At 52.8% G+C, this 17,518-nt stretch overlaps 1 protein-coding gene across 7 annotated transcripts in view; it reads right to left on the bottom strand.

The window, feature by feature from the left end:
• Nucleotides 1-17,518, bottom strand: part of ARHGAP32 (Rho GTPase activating protein 32) — a 195,291-nt gene that overhangs the window by 97,543 nt on the left and 80,230 nt on the right. For 4 of the 7 annotated variants that reach the window (XM_066607234.1, XM_066607237.1, XM_066607238.1 and 1 more), the window contains exon 1: nucleotides 13,181-13,453. The exons of 1 other annotated variant lie outside the window; for it this stretch is intronic. In XM_066607234.1, the coding sequence (XP_066463331.1) occupies nucleotides 13,181-13,275 (95 nt within the window). In that variant the 5' untranslated portion in view covers nucleotides 13,276-13,453. Of the gene's footprint in view, nucleotides 1-13,180; nucleotides 13,454-17,518 lie in introns of those variants that run through there. 2 more of the 7 variants (XM_066607239.1, XM_066607240.1) reach the window with 1 other exon arrangement.

Below are 17,518 nucleotides of genomic sequence, written 5' to 3'. Positions count from 1 at the left end.
GTTATCTGTATAGAACGATCACCCTTCTTTGGAATCCTGCCTGTGGCGAGGAGATGACTGCTGAAAAGTGATCATGACCAGAAGAAGTCTCAGTCTATTAATGGGTTTAATGGTCAGCATCAAAAATGCTGGATCTTTTTCAAAAATTACATTGTGACATGAAAAATAAAAAAATCGCCAAAAGTACGTAGAATGTTGGTGTCACCACTAATTTAATAAAATGATGTACAATGCGGACTGGAGCTCCAAGGCCTCCTGTACTGGTCAGGTGCAGCCCACCAGCCAACGACACAAAAATTAGTCCATTTGTATGTAATGCTCCACATGGAAGAAAAGTGAGTCCTCCATTACTGGTAGAAGGATTTCAAGGACATACATGACAGCAGACAGGGTGCAAAGTATAAATGATCTTAATTCCTTCTTTCCATGTGCAACACTTCACCCATATTGGTCTTTATCAATCTTGGCCACAATGTTGCACATGTAAAGGAAGAATAAAGTTTCTGCCTGCTGTCACTGAGGACTACAGCTCTGAGGATCCCAGGCCCTAGTGACTCTGCTGAGTCCTGATATTGGATAGATGACGCGTCCTGTTTAAACGTTCTGTTCCTTTGCAAATGCGCAATGTCCTGACAGATACAGCTCGGGTGTACACGCGCCCCCCTCCCCCCCCCCCAAACCAGGTGCTGGCCATAATGCTGCACGACATGCCCCTCACTCAGGGTGCTGGCCATAATGCTGCACGACGTGCCCCTCACTCAGGGTGCTGGCCATAATGCTGCACGACGTGCCCCTCACTCAGGGTGCTGGCCATAATGCTGCACGACGTGCCCCTCACTCAGGGTGCTGGCCATAATGCTGCACGACGTGCCCCTCACTCAGGGTGCTGGCCATAATGCTGCACGACGTGCCCCTCACCCAGGGTGCTGGCCATAATGCTGCACGGCGTGCCCCTCACCCAGGGTGCTGGCCATAATGCTGCACGACGTGCCCCTCACCCAGGGTGCTGGTCATAATGCTGCACGACGTGCCCCTCACCCAGGGTGCTGGCCATAATGCTGCACGACGTGCCCCTCACCCAGGGTGCTGGTCATAATGCTGCACGACGTGCCCCTCACCCAGGGTGCTGGTCATAATGCTGCACGACGTGCCCCTCACCCAGGGTGCTGGCCATAATGCTGCACGACGTGCCCCTCACCCAGGGTGCTCGCCATAATGCTGCACGACGTGCCCCTCACCCAGGGTGCTCGCCACAATGCTGCACGACATGCCCCTCACCCAGGGTGCTCGCCAGCTCTGGATGTTGCACTCCATTGCACCATATGCAGCTTACTTCATTATCTCAAGGTCAGAGATGTTTACCGCTCATCAGAATATTTAATATGACAATAACGCTCATGTCAGGATGAGGAAGGCTTCTCTATGCTTCCAGGAGCAAGAAAGAACAGGAAATGCTGAGCCCAGCGAAAGGAAGGCTCCCCATACTGTGCGAGGAGCGAGGGAACGATCCGGCAGCGCAGCTAGAGACCTCCATGCTACAAATAATGAGCGATCTCAGCAGGCAGCATCTTGTTCCCCGTGGCTGTAGCCAAGGCTTACTATTTAACTCGTTTTGGCAGCACTTGTAATAATCGGGTCCAGATAATGTAGTAGATGGTAGTTGCAGTGCTATGTAATGCCACAGAGGACAGATCAAGGCATCCCAGAAGTTACACTAAGTTAGCTCTGCTTATGGCGATACCTACAGTTACTAACTGTCCCCTGCAATGCTTGTGGCCGGATCGGCCTGTCCCGAATCAGACTCGTTAGCCACCAACGAGCTTGTAGTAGACGTGGACAATCTCTTACCTTGGGTCAGTCTGACACAACCGGATGAGTATTGCGGAATCAGCGATAGTCACTCGCACGGACGATCCGCGGTATTCCACACACATTGACAGAATAGAACATTCACATATCTGCTCAGATGAGCGCATAGCGATTTCTAAGAGTGGATTTAAAAATCGCAGAATGTATTTTTCTGCGGAATCCACACGAACGGCTTCCATTGAAGTCAATGGAAGACGTTTCGACCCGCAGCCCATCCGCAATTGACAATGCGGATAGGCCAAGGGTACCAGCATCATCGCCTAGGGACAATGTGGGAAAAGATTTTTTATTTTTTAAACTCTTCTGTGCATGACTGATGGCGAGCGTCCACAGTCAGCTGCAATACAGAAAAGTGAAAGGTACGCAGGGCTGCCGGCCGTAGTAAGAGACGGATTCCGCTATGGGCTCCCGTATGTGGATTGCCCATGTGAGACCGGCCTTATGGTGCGCCTACAGTTTACTACAGTAACGGTCTCCTGCATTGGTTGTGGCCGGATGGGCCTATCCCATACTGGAGTCATCGGCCACCAACAAGCCTGTAGTAGACGTGGACAACCTCTTACCAAAACCTTCGTTAGCGAAGCCAAGCCGTACATTACAGTATATAATGATCTTTATCAGGACTATGTTTAGCCTAGAGAGTGGGCGTCTGTCTACAACAGCTATGGGCTAGGCCGTATTTACAGGGCCATATTCCGGTGAGAGTTTAGTGCACTGCGAGACACATAACTCATCCCATTGTTTGCAGCAGTCTATGTACATGGCAGAGATGCTGCAAGTAGAAGAATCTCAGCATCTCCCACTTCCGTGCGAGCCTCGTATGAGAGTGGTACACGCACAGCACACGGACGGGGTGTTGAGCGATGCGGGGCTCAGGCATGACTCGCGATCAGCCGTGTACATGCGGCCTCGCTGTTCAACAAGATGTCATTTTATCGAGTTGCAGTTGAGTAAATCCTGCTGACCTCCCCACCCAAAGCCCTGGCGCGATTCCCCCCCCCCCCCCCCCCCCCCACTACTGGCGCTTCACGAGCGGAGGGATAGCATTTCCTGCATTTTAAAGTGCGGGATTAATTTTAAGACACAGTGAACGGTCTTCGAGGTCCCGCAGTAAATACCCAGCGGACAGAACATGCGCACGTTATAGCCGATGGCCCATGAGTAATAGAGCTCCATGTACACGCAGATCGGACAGTAGACAAGGTTCGGCAGCGTTTCCATATGCATCCCTGACTAAACAGAGCAAAGAAGAAAAATAAAAAAAATTCCAAAAAAAATAAATAAAAATCCCGCTGTGCACGTCCGTGAGCCTGCAATTTGCAGGCATGTGCAGTGCCAGGCGCAGTCTCTGCCCACTCTCTGCAAACAGTGCGTATGGCTGGAAATGCGTGAATCGCTGCGGTGGCACCTAAAGTGTTACGTGCATATGGTCGTGGGCATAAGGCCTAAGGCCGGGCTCACAGAACCGGTTCGTAAAACGCTGTGTAAAAATCGCAGCGTTTTATTTGCACGACGAATTGCGTATCTCCGCATATTGTAACATTTGTGTTCGTTTATGCCGGTGCATTATGGCATATTTGTCGTACGCTGCCCTGCACTGGCTTCCTGGTTTCTTCTTTTTTTTTTTTTTTACTTTTTTCCTAAGTTTCCTAGCAAATGCTTAAAAACCTCCTTACAGACGCGATGCAATTACACAATACAAGCTGTACCAGCGTAATACGCGGTAAGATAGAACATGCTACGTTCTTTTATTACGCAAGTGTGAATGGAATAATGGAAAATCTATGTACTTACATGGACACCATTCACCACACGTACAGCGCATGCGTAATACAGCCGCACAGAAAAGATAACTTCCCATCAGGCATGTGCGCTTTCGCCTGATATGACTTTTGGGTATATTTACAAGCAAAAGGTCATTGACCTATTCCATCAAGTCACCAATAGCTCCTTATTCTAGTGAGCCTTTTGGCCCATGAATCCAGAAATCCCATTAATTGACATTGCGCCATTCAGACCTGCGTATTACATACGTGAAAAAAAAAAGGACGCACAATGTCCTATTTTGGTGCCTAATATGCAGTATTCTAGTCTATGGGTGCATACAATCTGCAGTAAATATGTGAGCGAGCCTTACAGCCAGCGATACAAGTACACAACGCTACCTCCCTACGGGCGAGGGGGGCAGATTCTGCAGCCATGCCCAACGCTACCAACTGACTGGACACGTGACAAGCATAGAACAACTAAAACAAGAGGGAGATTTATCAAAATTGCTGCAAAGGAAAAGCGGAGCGGTTGTCAATGCCAGTCAGCGCCCTTTACGAGCTGAAAGCTGCCATCTGCCCGGTAGCTTGCCTGGGACTGGCGTCGCCCCGTACAGGCTGCGGGTGCCTCGTACCTCCCTTTGATGTGACGTTATGTAGAGGCTGATGACAAATATTTAGGTAACATGGTTTTCATTCAGGAGGCCGGTGCAGAGCCGCCAGCAGGGAGCCTCCGAACGCCTTTGTTCTCCTCTCTGAATTGCTTTTGTATTCCGGGCCACGGATTCCAGCGTCTCCTCCTCACATTCCTGCTACATTGTGTGTGAACAAGGCCTCATTGTAGGGCGCTGCATTCTGGGGGACAGCGGTGACGGCGCTGCACTAGCCATCTGGGATCTCATAGTAGACGAGGCTCTATGAGTGGCATGCAACGGGCACCGTGGGTCTGTACTGCTGCATGACTGCGCTCCTGTTATACAGAGAACCACAGGAGCGCCAATCTCATGTAACACACGTCAGCTACAGTATCTGTAGACTATCACTGAATCCCATTATCCTGCCAGAATTACCAGACAGGGTCCCATGAAAAACTGCATACTACGCTATAATATGGCGGTCTAGTAACACGGGCACCTATGATCATATGTCCCTGCTCACAACCGGCTGCCACCAGATTCCTGAGGAGGACGTTGGGCAAAACCCTCAACTGCAACAAGATTTGATGGCAGTGGACACTGAGGTATTTAGGTGCGTGGTAATTCACGGGCAGCGCTCCGCCCTATTGCAACCCAAGGGTCTATGCACACTACCGTTTTTGTAATGTGAAGTTATGTTGTGTGTGAAAAACCTCTAATGTCCTATTCTTTGTGTCACGGACCAGAATTAGGACATGCAAATGCATATTGATGTGCAGCAGTCTGTGTATCGGACAGAACACAGGTGTCCATGTGGTATCGGGTACAAGTTTCGCCAGAGCCTCTCGGGCACACACGGCAAGTGTGCTCCCGGCCTGAGGCACATACTAAGCTCTGAAGGTCTTCATGGCTAAAGATGTAGACCTCCGCTGACCCTCAAGCACAAGACCCCCCTCAACTCAACATGGCGTCATTCCCACAAGTGGCCGGAAGACATCTGGAGCGAGGTTAGATAGCCCTCCAAAGCTCTGTGGTATTTGTAGCTGCAGGATCTCAGGTGGAAAATGCACCTCTCCAACACATCCCATAAATGCTCAATTGGGCTCAGGTCGGGCGAAACTGCAGGCCGCACCATTCATAGGAACTCTCCAGAATGCTGATCAAACCCATTCTAGACAGTGCATTATCCTGCTGGAATATCCCATCATTGTGGGGTACATGAAGACCATGATGGGCTGCAAATGGTCACCAAGCAGTGAATTGTAGCGGGCATCGGTCAATAATATGTCTAGGAAATCTAGTGAACACAACACATGCCATGAGAACACCCCACACCAGTATGGAGCCACCACCGGCCCGCACAGTGCCTTGTGGAAACTGGGGTCCGTGGGATCATGGGGGCTGCGCCACGCACAAACCCTACCATCAGCTCAAAGCAATTGGCACTACAACTCATCGGACCATGACACACTGCCAATCCTCTAAGGTCCACTTTGCAACTTCATAAGTCCAAGTGAGGCGCAGTGTCCGCTGTCGTGGGGTTGGCAGAGGCATCTGGGGGGCCTTCTGCTTAAATATGCCATGGAAGCTAAAGAACGTTGCACTAATCTGCACGATACGCATCGGGGCCTCCTGCGCTAAATGTCATTTATGCCACAGTCGATTATCTGTTCGCATGAACAATTCTATCCAGATGCCACTGGTCGCCATCATTAAGCACCCGTGGGCAGCCAAAGCGCTGTCCACTGTGGGTGGTAATGCCTCCATATTCACAGTACATGCGCGACACGGTGGATCATGGAATATTAAATACCCGCACCACGTCTAAAACGGGGAGTCCCACCCATCTGGCGCCCCCCATCATGTCTCGTTCAAACACTGATCATTTCCGTTGTCTTGTCATGGGCACGCTAACCAGTGCTTAGCCCCACAAGATGCCTCGTTATCGTCACGCCATGTCTTCACACGGATCTGCGCAGAATCCCGTTGGTAACGACACAATTGGATTTCGCCAGCTGATGGCGCTAAATCCACATACCAATCTGCGGCAAAGTTCACAGCAGAAATACGCGTCGATGCGGTGCAGTTTTAGAGGCAGAATCCGCACCGAAAAATCCATCACTGGTGTGAATACACCCTAATAGGTAAAAGGACAGCATGGCGGTTCACGAGCTGAAAACCTGTGAAATCAGAGATTGTTACCCGAGATCAGACAGGACTTGCTCAGAGCCGCTAACACAGAAGAGCGCCGATCCCCCCCAAGCCGTCCGTATCTGACGCTCACACATTAGAAGGCTTTATAACGCTCATGTCTTAAGACAAGCTCTCTATGTGCCTTCAATTTCAAACAATTAGTAACGAAGGGTTAACTCTTCCTGCACCCCATGACCTGTGAGGGTAGCAGTCTGCAGCTCCCGCATGGGGATTTGTGGTTTACCACTAATTAATGACTTAATTGATATGATGCACTGCAAGAGAGGAGATATTATAGTGCAGAGGTGTTAATTGCATGAGGAAGGTCTCTACACACAACAGACGGTGCGTCTCCCTCGGACCGCAGTACAACCACGCAGGTACTGCAGTTATTATGGGCAATGGAATAGCCATGCTTAATATCTGGCCAACTATATCACCCCCCTATGGTAGGTGCACACGGATGTGTTTTTAGTCCGATTCATTTAAATGGCTGCCTGCACTCGAGCTTCACTTTACTCTGATAGTCAAACAAACTGCAGCATGTCCTCTTCTTGGGCGCACATAGTGCATGTCAGTGTGCGGTGTCCCGCAGATCGGACGGCACGCGAATCTTGGGCAGGCCTGCGTCACAGAACATAGTTGCGCAGCCCTTTGAGTGCACAATATTCAGTGAATAGAACCCACTGATTTCAAGGGGTTCGCTCACGTAAGCGTATTTTGCGCACGCATTTTGGTTACACAAAAAATTATGCCGCATGCTGTATTGCGCACGAAAATAGCACATATCGCACTAATTAACTAAATTGCCCGGTTCAATGAATGGGAGCGCGGTTGGGTTGATGGCGATTTTTCTAAATCACAGCCTGCTCTGGCGTTTCCCCAAAGGCTTCTCTATAGGAAAAGTGCCAAAGACAAAAAAAAGACATAACAGAAAATAGACGCCATTTCACTGGCATTTTTATTTAATCCAAAATACAATTATGGATGAATGCACACGGGCGGAATTGAATTGCGGGACCAAGAGCGGGGCGCTCAGCTCCTGATTCCGCAGCAAATACCGCCCATAGCATGCTATGCAAAGGCGATTCCTCATGCACACGGGCGGAAACCAATCGTGGTTTCGACTCGCAGATGAATAATTACAGCATGCTGCATTTTCCTGCGGTGTCCGCACGGACGACTTCCATTGATGTCAATGGAAGCCGTCCGACCGCGGCCCATCTGTGGACGGGCTGCGAATTCTGCGGGAAAAGCAGGAGTTTAAAGAAAGAATCTGTACTGCGCATGTCTGACGACTCACCGTGCGGACCATCCGCAGTACAGCTGAAGATCAAGAAAAGCAGGTACGTGCGTAATACGTGGTAAAATAGAACAGGCCGGGTTCTTTTTGTGCGCGTATTATACGCAATGTATACACGCAAGTGTGAATGGATCAATGTACTTTCACTGCATCAGTTCACTAAATATTACGCGAGTGTGATACATAATTAAACAACGCTGTGAGTCCTCCCCTAAGACTGAGCTTCTCACTACCATTATTTATTAGATGATTGGACATAACACCGGCAGTGCTGCCCCCCCCGTAATAAAAGGTTGGGACTGTGCAGGCAATCCGGCTGGGTACTTCTCCTTATTCAGGACATTCTCTGATCCGCACGCCCGCTCATGTGCCGACATGCAGGAGCCATTGTTCCAAATATTCACTAATTAAAGACTCGGCTCATCTGCTATTAGTCACAATAACTGACTACATGCCGCACCAATCACATGGTGGAGAGGGAGATTTCACATGCCGAGAGCCAACGTACTACGTCTGCAGCCAAGAGAGGAGGGCACTAAAGAAAAGAGGGCACCAGGGCGAGGGACCCCACTCCTGCGCTGATTATTTCCAGGGCTCCCAATTATGAATGACAACCTACCAGAGGGAGCGCCGAAAACGTACGTCAGTCATGCCGGTGACGCTCTATAATGACTTGCTCGGGTGTGAGACTAGGTTTTAAAAGTGGAACCAAAACTTGTCAAAACAATTAAAACAGAGGTACTTCCCCTTCCCCACCGCCCGACGATCCAGCTGCAGCTCCGCAGTCCTCCCGGTCTTTGATTAGGGACTGCTACCACCTGAGCGCGGTGCCTGACCGCCATGGTCTCTGATTGGCTGCGGCAGTCATATGGTAGCTATTCCTAAACAAAACCAAGAGGACTGGTAAGTACCACCGCTTTTACCGTTTTAACAGATTTTGATCGTTCTGTTTTTTTTTTTTTAATTGCATCACACGTGGACAACTCCTTTAATCTCTGCAAGCTACTGGGAGACAGGGGCCCACAGACTGCTCTTGCCTAGGGGCCCCGGCTGTCTACACGTGTCCTCACTGAGGCTGTATGATTATTCTAATCAATCAAAGAAGAGATGAGGCCTAGCGGGAGGAAGTAATAACACCTCTCCGACTCCTGGCAGTATAGACACGGGATGTACAGAGATGGCGGTGGCTGCCATTACTCCGATCGCCGGCACATTCCTTTCTCAGCGCTCCGCAGGCTACTTGCTTTTCATATGTCGATTAAGAAGTAAAAATCAAGACACAGATAATACTTGGATCTAACCCCCAATACTGCCCCGTTACCTATCTGAGACCACAATACTACCCCATATAGTCACAAGCCCAGTTTGACACAGTTACTGCCCCTCTACAGTTAGGTCTGACACCACCAATTCTACCCTCTATAGTCAGCAGTATCAAGTGGTCACCCTCGTCTGACACTCCAATACAACCCCCCAGGGTCACTCCAATATCCATCATACCAGGGGTTAACACTCTACACCATTCCCTGCTGTCATCATCTTCACCAGGGTAAGTACCCTCAATAGCCCTCACATCTGCCTCACTGTGGTCATCTAGACTCCCCTAACCCCAATACCGTCAGAAACCTCTAGCCATCACACCAGGAGTGTCACCCCCCCACCCCAACCATTACACAGGAGTGTCACCCCCCCCCCCGCTATAATCACCACATCACTGTCACCCCCCCCCATAATCACCACATCACTGTCACCCCCCCCCCCATAATCACCACATCAGTGTCACCCCCCCCCCCATAATCACCACATCAGTGTCACCCCCCCCATAATCACCACATCAGTGTCACCCCCCCCATAATCACCACATCAGTGTCACCCCCCCCATAATCACCACATCAGTGTCACCCCCCCCCCATAATCACCACATCAGTGTCACCCCCCCCCCCATAATCACCACATCAGTGTCACCCCCCCCCCCATAATCACCACATCAGTGTCACCCCCCCCCCCATAATCACCACATCAGTGTCACCCCCCCCCCATAATCACCGCATCAGTGTCACCCCCCCCATAATCACCGCATCAGTGTCACCCCCCCCCATAATCACCACATCAGTGTCACCCCCCCCCATAATCACCACATCAGTGTCACCCCCCCCCCCCCATAATCACCACATCAGTGTCACCCCCCCAAAATCACCACATCAGTGTCACCCCCCCCATAATCACCACATCAGTGTCACCCCCCCCCCATAATCAGTGTCACCCTCCCATAATCATCACATCAGAGTGTCACCCTCCCATAATCATCACAACAGAGTGTCACCCCCCATAATCACCACATCAGAGTGTCACCCCCCCATAATCATCACATCAGTGTCAGCCCCCCCCCCATAAACACCACAACAGTGTCATCCCCCCCATAATCATCACATCAGCGTGTCCCCCCCCCATAATCACCACATCAGAGTCACCCCCCCATAATCATCACATCAGAGTCACCCCCCCATAATCACCACATCAGAGTCACCCCCCCATAATCATCACATCAGAGTCACCCCCCCATAATCATCACATCAGAGTCACCCCCCCATAATCATCACATCAGAGTGTCCCCCCCCCATAATCACCACATCAGAGTCACCCCCCCATAATCATCACATCAGAGTCACCCCCCCATAATCACCACATCAGAGTCACCCCCCCATAATCATCACATCAGAGTCACCCCCCCATAATCATCACATCAGAGTCACCCCCCCATAATCATCACATCAGAGTCACCCCCCCATAATCACCACATCAGAGTCACCCCCCCATAATCACCACATCAGAGTCACCCCCCATAATCACCACATCAGTGTCAGCCCCCCCCCCATAATCACCACAGTGTCAGCCCCCCCCATAATCACATCAGAGTGTCACCCCCCCCCCACAATCACCACATCAGTGTCACCCCTCCATAATCACCACATCAGAGTGTCACCCCCCCCATAATCACCACATCAGAGTGTCACCCCCCCCCCATAATCACCACATCAGAGTGTCACTCACCACATCAGAGTGTCACCCCCCCCATAATCACCACGTGTCACCCCCCCCATAATCACCACTTCAGAGTGTCACCCCCCCCCATAATCACCACATCAGTGTCACCCCCCCCATAATCACATCAGTGTCACCCCCCCCATAATCACCACATCAGTGTCACCCCCCCCATAATCACCACATCAGTGTCACCCCCCCCCATAATCACCACATCAGAGTGTCACCCCCCATAATCACGAGTGTCACCCCCCCATAATCACCACATCAGAGTGTCACCCCCCCCCATAATCACCACATCAGAGTGTCACCCCCCCCCCATAATCACCACATCAGAGTGTCACCCCCCCCCATAATCACCACATCAGAGTGTCACCCCCCCCCATAATCACCACATCAGAGTGTCACCCCCCCCCCCATAATCACCACATCAGAGTGTCACCCCCCCCCCATAATCACCACATCAGAGTGTCACCCCCCCCATAATCACCACATCAGAGTGTCACCCCCCCCCATAATCACCACATCAGAGTGTCACCCCCCCCCATAATCACCACATCAGAGTGTCACCCCCCCCCCCATAATCACCACATCAGAGTGTCACCCCCCCCCATAATCACCACATCAGAGTGTCACCCCCCCCCATAATCACCACATCAGAGTGTCACCCCCCCCATAATCACCACATCAGAGTGTCACCCCCCCCCCATAATCACCACATCAGAGTGTCACCCCCCCCATAATCACCACATCAGAGTGTCACCCCCCCCCATAATCACCACATCAGAGTGTCACCCCCCCCCATAATCACCACATCAGAGTGTCACCCCCCCCCCATAATCACCACATCAGAGTGTCACCCCCCCCCCATAATCACCACATCAGAGTGTCACCCCCCCCCCATAATCACCACATCAGAGTGTCACCCCCCCCCCATAATCACCACATCAGTGTCACCCCCCCCATAATCACCACATCAGAGTGTCACCCCCCCCCCATAATCACCACATCAGAGTGTCACCCACCCCCCATAATCACATGAGTGTCACCCACCCCCCATAATCCTCACATCAGAGTGTCACCCCCCATAATCCTCACATCAGTGTCAGCCCCCCATAATTATCACATCAGTGTCACCCCCCCCCCCCATTATCACATCAGAGTGTCACCCTCCCCCCCATAATCATCAAATCAGTGTCACCCTCCCCCATAATCACACCAGAGTATCAGTCACCCCACCATCACACCAGTGTAACCCCCCCCCCCCCCAAACCACCATCACACTAGTGTCACCCACCCATAATAATCACACCAGGAGTGTCAACCGCCCCCCCCCCCCCCTAATTATCACACCTGAGATTTACCCTCAATCATCACAGGAGAGTCACCCCCCCCCCCCCAATCATCACATTAAAATATCACTCTTACCCCCCCCATCATCACACCTGTTTCCCCCCACCCCCACAAATCATAACACCTGAGTGTCACCCCTCTCCCCCCCAATCACCACATCAGAATGTCACTCCCCCCCCCCTAATCACCACATCAGTGTCACCCCCCCCCATAATCACCACATCAGAGTGTCACCCCCCCATAATCACATCAGAGTGTCACCCGCCCCATAATCACCACATCAGAGTGTCACCCCCCCATAATCACCACATCAGAGTGTCACCCCCCCATAATCACCACATCAGAGTGTCACATCCCCCATAATCACCACATCAGAGTGTCACCCCCCCATAATCACCACATCAGAGTGTCACATCCCCCATAATCACCACATCAGAGTGTCACCCCCCCCCCCATAATCACCACATCAGTGTCACCCACCCCCATCACATGAGTGTCACCCACCCCCCATAATCACACCTTTCCCCCCACCCCCACAAATCATAACACCTGAGTGTCACCCCTCTCCCCCCCCCAATCATCACATCAGAATGTCACTCTCCTCCCCCCCCCCCCCCCCATAATCATCACATCAAAGTGGCATCCCCCATCACACTAGTGTCACCCCCCATAATAATCACACCAGAGTGTCAACCACCAATCATCACATCAGAATGTCACTCCCCCCCCCCCTAGATCATCACACCTGTTTCCCCCCACCCCCACAAATCATAACACCTCGGTGTCACCCCCCAATCATCACACCTGAGTGTCACCCCCCACACCATCCTCAGGCCAGCCGCCCATTCCTCCCCCATCCGCGCTCTGCAGCCTGGCAGCTCGTCACACAATGTCCTGCAGCCGGCGGTGCCGCAATGTGCCACTGGGTTGGACGATGCGGGGTCTCCGGCTGCGGGGAGCAGGTGCCGCACACAATGCCGGGCCCAGCAGCATCCCATGTGCACGGCGCCAGCACTAACCTCTCCAGCTCCTGCAGATCCTCGCCGCTGCCCGCCGAGGACGGGGGTGCCAGGAGAGCGGGGAGAGCTAGGAAGGCTCCGATCTCTCCCTCCATGCTGCCGGCCACTATCCCCCGGGACCGCTCATGGTGCGCCGCCGCCTGCCGGGCATCCAGGATGCAGGTGCAGCTGTCCCTGTAGGCGCAGGGAGGGGCGGTCAGCGGGCGGGGGACATTGTTCTCCTGTTACACGCTTCACACGATGCGTCCGGCTGCGGCCGAGCGGGATCCTGCGCTGCTCTCCTGGCTCTGCCCCCACTCACACTGTACCTGCCCACAGCACGGCAAGCCCAGGCAGGCAGAGGCTGCTCCCTGCACTAACCCCTCCCGCCGGGAGAGCACGAGGGGCTGCGGGAGAGAGGAGATCCGTCAACGGGGGCTGCGGGACAGACGAGCTCGGTGTATCGGGGGCTGCAGGAGAGACGAGCTCGGCGTATAGGGGGCTGCAGGAGAGACGAGCTCGGTGTATAGGGGGCTGCAGGAGAGACGAGCTCGGTGTATAGGGGGCTGCAGGAGAGACGAGCTCGTGTATAGGGGGCTGCAGGAGAGACGAGCTCGGTGTAGAGGAGGCTGCAGGACAGAAAAGCTCGATGTATAGGGGGCTGCAGGAGAGACGAGCTCGGTGTATAGGGGGCTGCAGGAGAGACGAGCTCGGTGTATAGGGGGCTGCAGGAGAGACGAGCTCGTGTATAGGGGGCTGCAGGAGAGACGAGCTCGGTGTAGAGGAGGCTGCAGGACAGAAAAGCTCGGTGTATAGGGGGCTGCAGGAGAGACGAGCTCGGTGTATAGGGGGCTGCAGGAGAGACGAGCTCGGCGTATAGGGGGCTGCAGGACAGAAGAGCTCGTGTATAGGGGGCTGCAGGACAGAAGAGCTCGTGTATAGGGGGCTGCAGGACAGAAGAGCTCGTGTATAGGAGGCTGCAGGAGAGAGGATCTTCGTGCACAGGGGGACTAACGGAGATGTAGAAGAGCTGGGAGCATGGGGGGGCTGCAAGAGGAGTTTAGTACATGAACAGGGGGCTGCAGGAGACTGGAGCTCTGCACAGAGGGACTAAAAGGAGATAGAGGAGCTCAGTGCAGGGGAAGCGCAGCACAGAGAGTGGAAAGGAGCCACATGAGAGTGCAGGGATGGGGGGCTGCAGGGAGAAGGCAGCTCACTAGTGCGCCGGAGGGCTGCAGGGAGAAGGCAGCTCACTAGTGCGCCGGAGGGCTGCAGGGAGAAGGGAGCTCACTAGTGCGCCGGAGGGCTGCAGGGAGAAGGGAGCTCACTAGTGCGCCGGAGGGCTGCAGGGAGAAGGGAGCTCACTAGTGCGCCGGAGGGCTGCAGGGAGAAGGGAGCTCACTAGTGCGCCGGAGGGCTGCAGGGAGAAGGGCGCTCACTAGTGCGCCGGAGGGCTGCAGCATGAAGGGCGCTCACTAGTGCGCCGGAGGGCTGCAGCATGAAGGGCGCTCACTAGTGCGCCGGAGGGCTGCAGCATGAAGGGCGCTCACTAGTGCGCCGGAGGGCTGCAGCATGAAGGGCGCTCACTAGTGCGCCGGAGGGCTGCAGCATGAAGGGCGCTCACTAGTGCGCCGGAGGGCTGCAGCATGAAGGGCGCTCACTAGTGCGCCGGAGGGCTGCAGCATGAAGGGCGCTCACTAGTGCGCCGGAGGGCTGCAGCATGAAGGGCGCTCACTAGTGCGCCGGAGGGCTGCAGCATGAAGGGCGCCCACTAGTGCGCCGGAGGGCTGCAGCATGAAGGGCGCCCACTAGTGCGCCGGAGGGCTGCAGCATGAAGGGCGCCCACTAGTGCGCCGGAGGGCTGCAGCATGAAGGGCGCCCACTAGTGCGCCGGAGGGCTGCAGCATGAAGGGCGCCCACTAGTGCGCCGGAGGGCTGCAGCATGAAGGGCGCCCACTAGTGCGCCGGAGGGCTGCAGCATGAAGGGCGCCCACTAGTGCGCCGGAGGGCTGCAGCATGAAGGGCGCCCACTAGTGCGCCGGAGGGCTGCAGCATGAAGGGCGCCCACTAGTGCGCCGGAGGGCTGCAGCATGAAGGGCGCCCACTAGTGCGCCGGAGGGCTGCAGCATGAAGGGCGCCCACTAGTGCGCCGGAGGGCTGCAGCATGAAGGGCGCCCACTAGTGCGCCGGAGGGCTGCAGCATGAAGGGCGCCCACTAGTGCGCCGGAGGGCTGCAGCATGAAGGGCGCCCACTAGTGCGCCGGAGGGCTGCAGCATGAAGGGCGCCCACTAGTGCGCCGGAGGGCTGCAGCATGAAGGGCGCCCACTAGTGCGCCGGAGGGCTGCAGCATGAAGGGCGCCCACTAGTGCGCCGGAGGGCTGCAGCATGAAGGGCGCCCACTAGTGCGCCGGAGGGCTGCAGCATGAAGGGCGCCCACTAGTGCGCCGGAGGGCTGCAGCATGAAGGGCGCTTACTAGTGCACAGGGGACTGCGTTTTTCAGAAAACTCATCCACATATTCTAAAAAGTTTGCATGCAGAAATTAATCTGCAGGCAATTTGTAAGTGAGCAGCATGTGATGTCTGTTACAGATTTTCACCATGGATTTCACTTCTTTCGGATATATTCACACGTACTGTTATTGCTGTGGAAAATTAAGCTGAGGGGTAATCTCCATAAACGGGAGGCGCTCTCTACATACATTGCACTGCTTATACTGTACTGATCTCAAGTTACATAGTATTTTAGGCTGAAGACTTGTCCATCCAGTTCAGCATATGAGTTTTGTATCATCTGCAAATAGATATTTTACTGAACAATCCTTCTGCAAGTTCGTTAATGTATTAAAAAGGATAGAGCTCAGTACTGCCCCCTTGTGGTACCCCACTAGTGATTGTGACCCAATCAGAGTATGCACCATTTATAACCCCCCTCTGCTTTCTATCACTGAGCCAGTTCCTTACCCACTTACACACCTTCTCACCCAGACCAAACATTCTCATTTTATATACCAACCGTTTATGCGGCTCAGTATCAAACGTTTTGGACGAGTCCAGATACACAAGATCCAGTTACTCTCCCCGATCCAGGCTAGAACCTACCTCCTCCTAGAAGCTGATCAGACTGATTTGATGGGAGTGACCCCTCATAAACCCGTGCTGATATGGAGTTATACAGATATTTTCCTTGAGGTACTCCATGATGGCATCTCTTAGAAACCCTTCAAACATTCTACCCACAATAGGAGACTTACCAGCCTGTAGCTTTCAGGTTCACTTTTTGACCCTTTTTTTGAATATCAGCATCATGTTGGCTATGTGCCAATCCAGTGGAACAAACCCCATCACTACAGTCCTTAAATATAAGAAACAGTATGTCTATCACAAAACCCAGGGGTGTATGCTATTAGGACCCAGTGATTTGTCTAGTTTAATCATTTTAAGGCAGCTCTGCACTTCCTCTTGTGTTAGACTGGTGAAATTTAATGGAGAGTTTACTTTATCACTATGTATTTCACCTGACATTTCATTTTCCAGAGTGAATAGGCAAAAAACCTCAAAACATCGATTTGCTTTGTCCTCATCACCCTCTGCAATATTCCCTACAATTTTTTTCGCGTGGTGCAGGAAAACATCACTCACGACTCACGTATATGACTCCATTGAAAAGAATGGGGTTCGTATCCGCGCACAAATCGCTGCCATGTGAAACCGGCCTAAGGTGTGGATTTTGATTTGGGTTTTTATGCAGAAATGCTACAGAGGTTTCCGTCTATGTGACTACACCTGAGGCTGCCTTCACACGGGCACTAAAAATCGTGCAAGATTTGTACGTTTTGAGACACACAAATATGAACCTTATTCTTTTGAATGGGGATCATAAACAAGAGTGATGTTTTTCTGCAGGGCACCACGATACGTGAAACAAATCAAGGCATGTTCTATCTTGCTGCTCTTGCATCGCAGCATCCACTGTTTTCTCAATGGGGCAGGCAGCAGCAGCGCTGGCCCCATTGAAAGCAATGGGAGAAACTCCGCAATCCTCCTGCTGCAGCTGTGACAGCCGCGTCGGAGGATCCCTGAATCCTGCAATGAAAACGCCTTGCACACTCAGGGAATTCACATGGGAGCACGATATCAGGGTAGGATTCACATCGCCATATCACGCTTGCCCATGTGAAGTTAGGCTTAGGCCCAATGTCCATGGGCAGATCCGATTTGCAGAATCCGCGCAGGTTGTCCGTGCGTAAGATCCGCAGTTCAAGCTGCCCATACGGAAGCATGGGTGTTTGCACATGAATTAAAGCATGCAGATTTATTTTGGTCCAGAAAACAAAAATCGCAGCATGCTCCATTTCAG

This window comes from Eleutherodactylus coqui, chromosome 6 (genome assembly GCF_035609145.1).
Source record: "Eleutherodactylus coqui strain aEleCoq1 chromosome 6, aEleCoq1.hap1, whole genome shotgun sequence".
NCBI lineage: Eukaryota > Metazoa > Chordata > Amphibia > Anura > Eleutherodactylidae > Eleutherodactylus > Eleutherodactylus coqui.
This window is presented reverse-complemented; position numbering and strand designations above follow the sequence as displayed.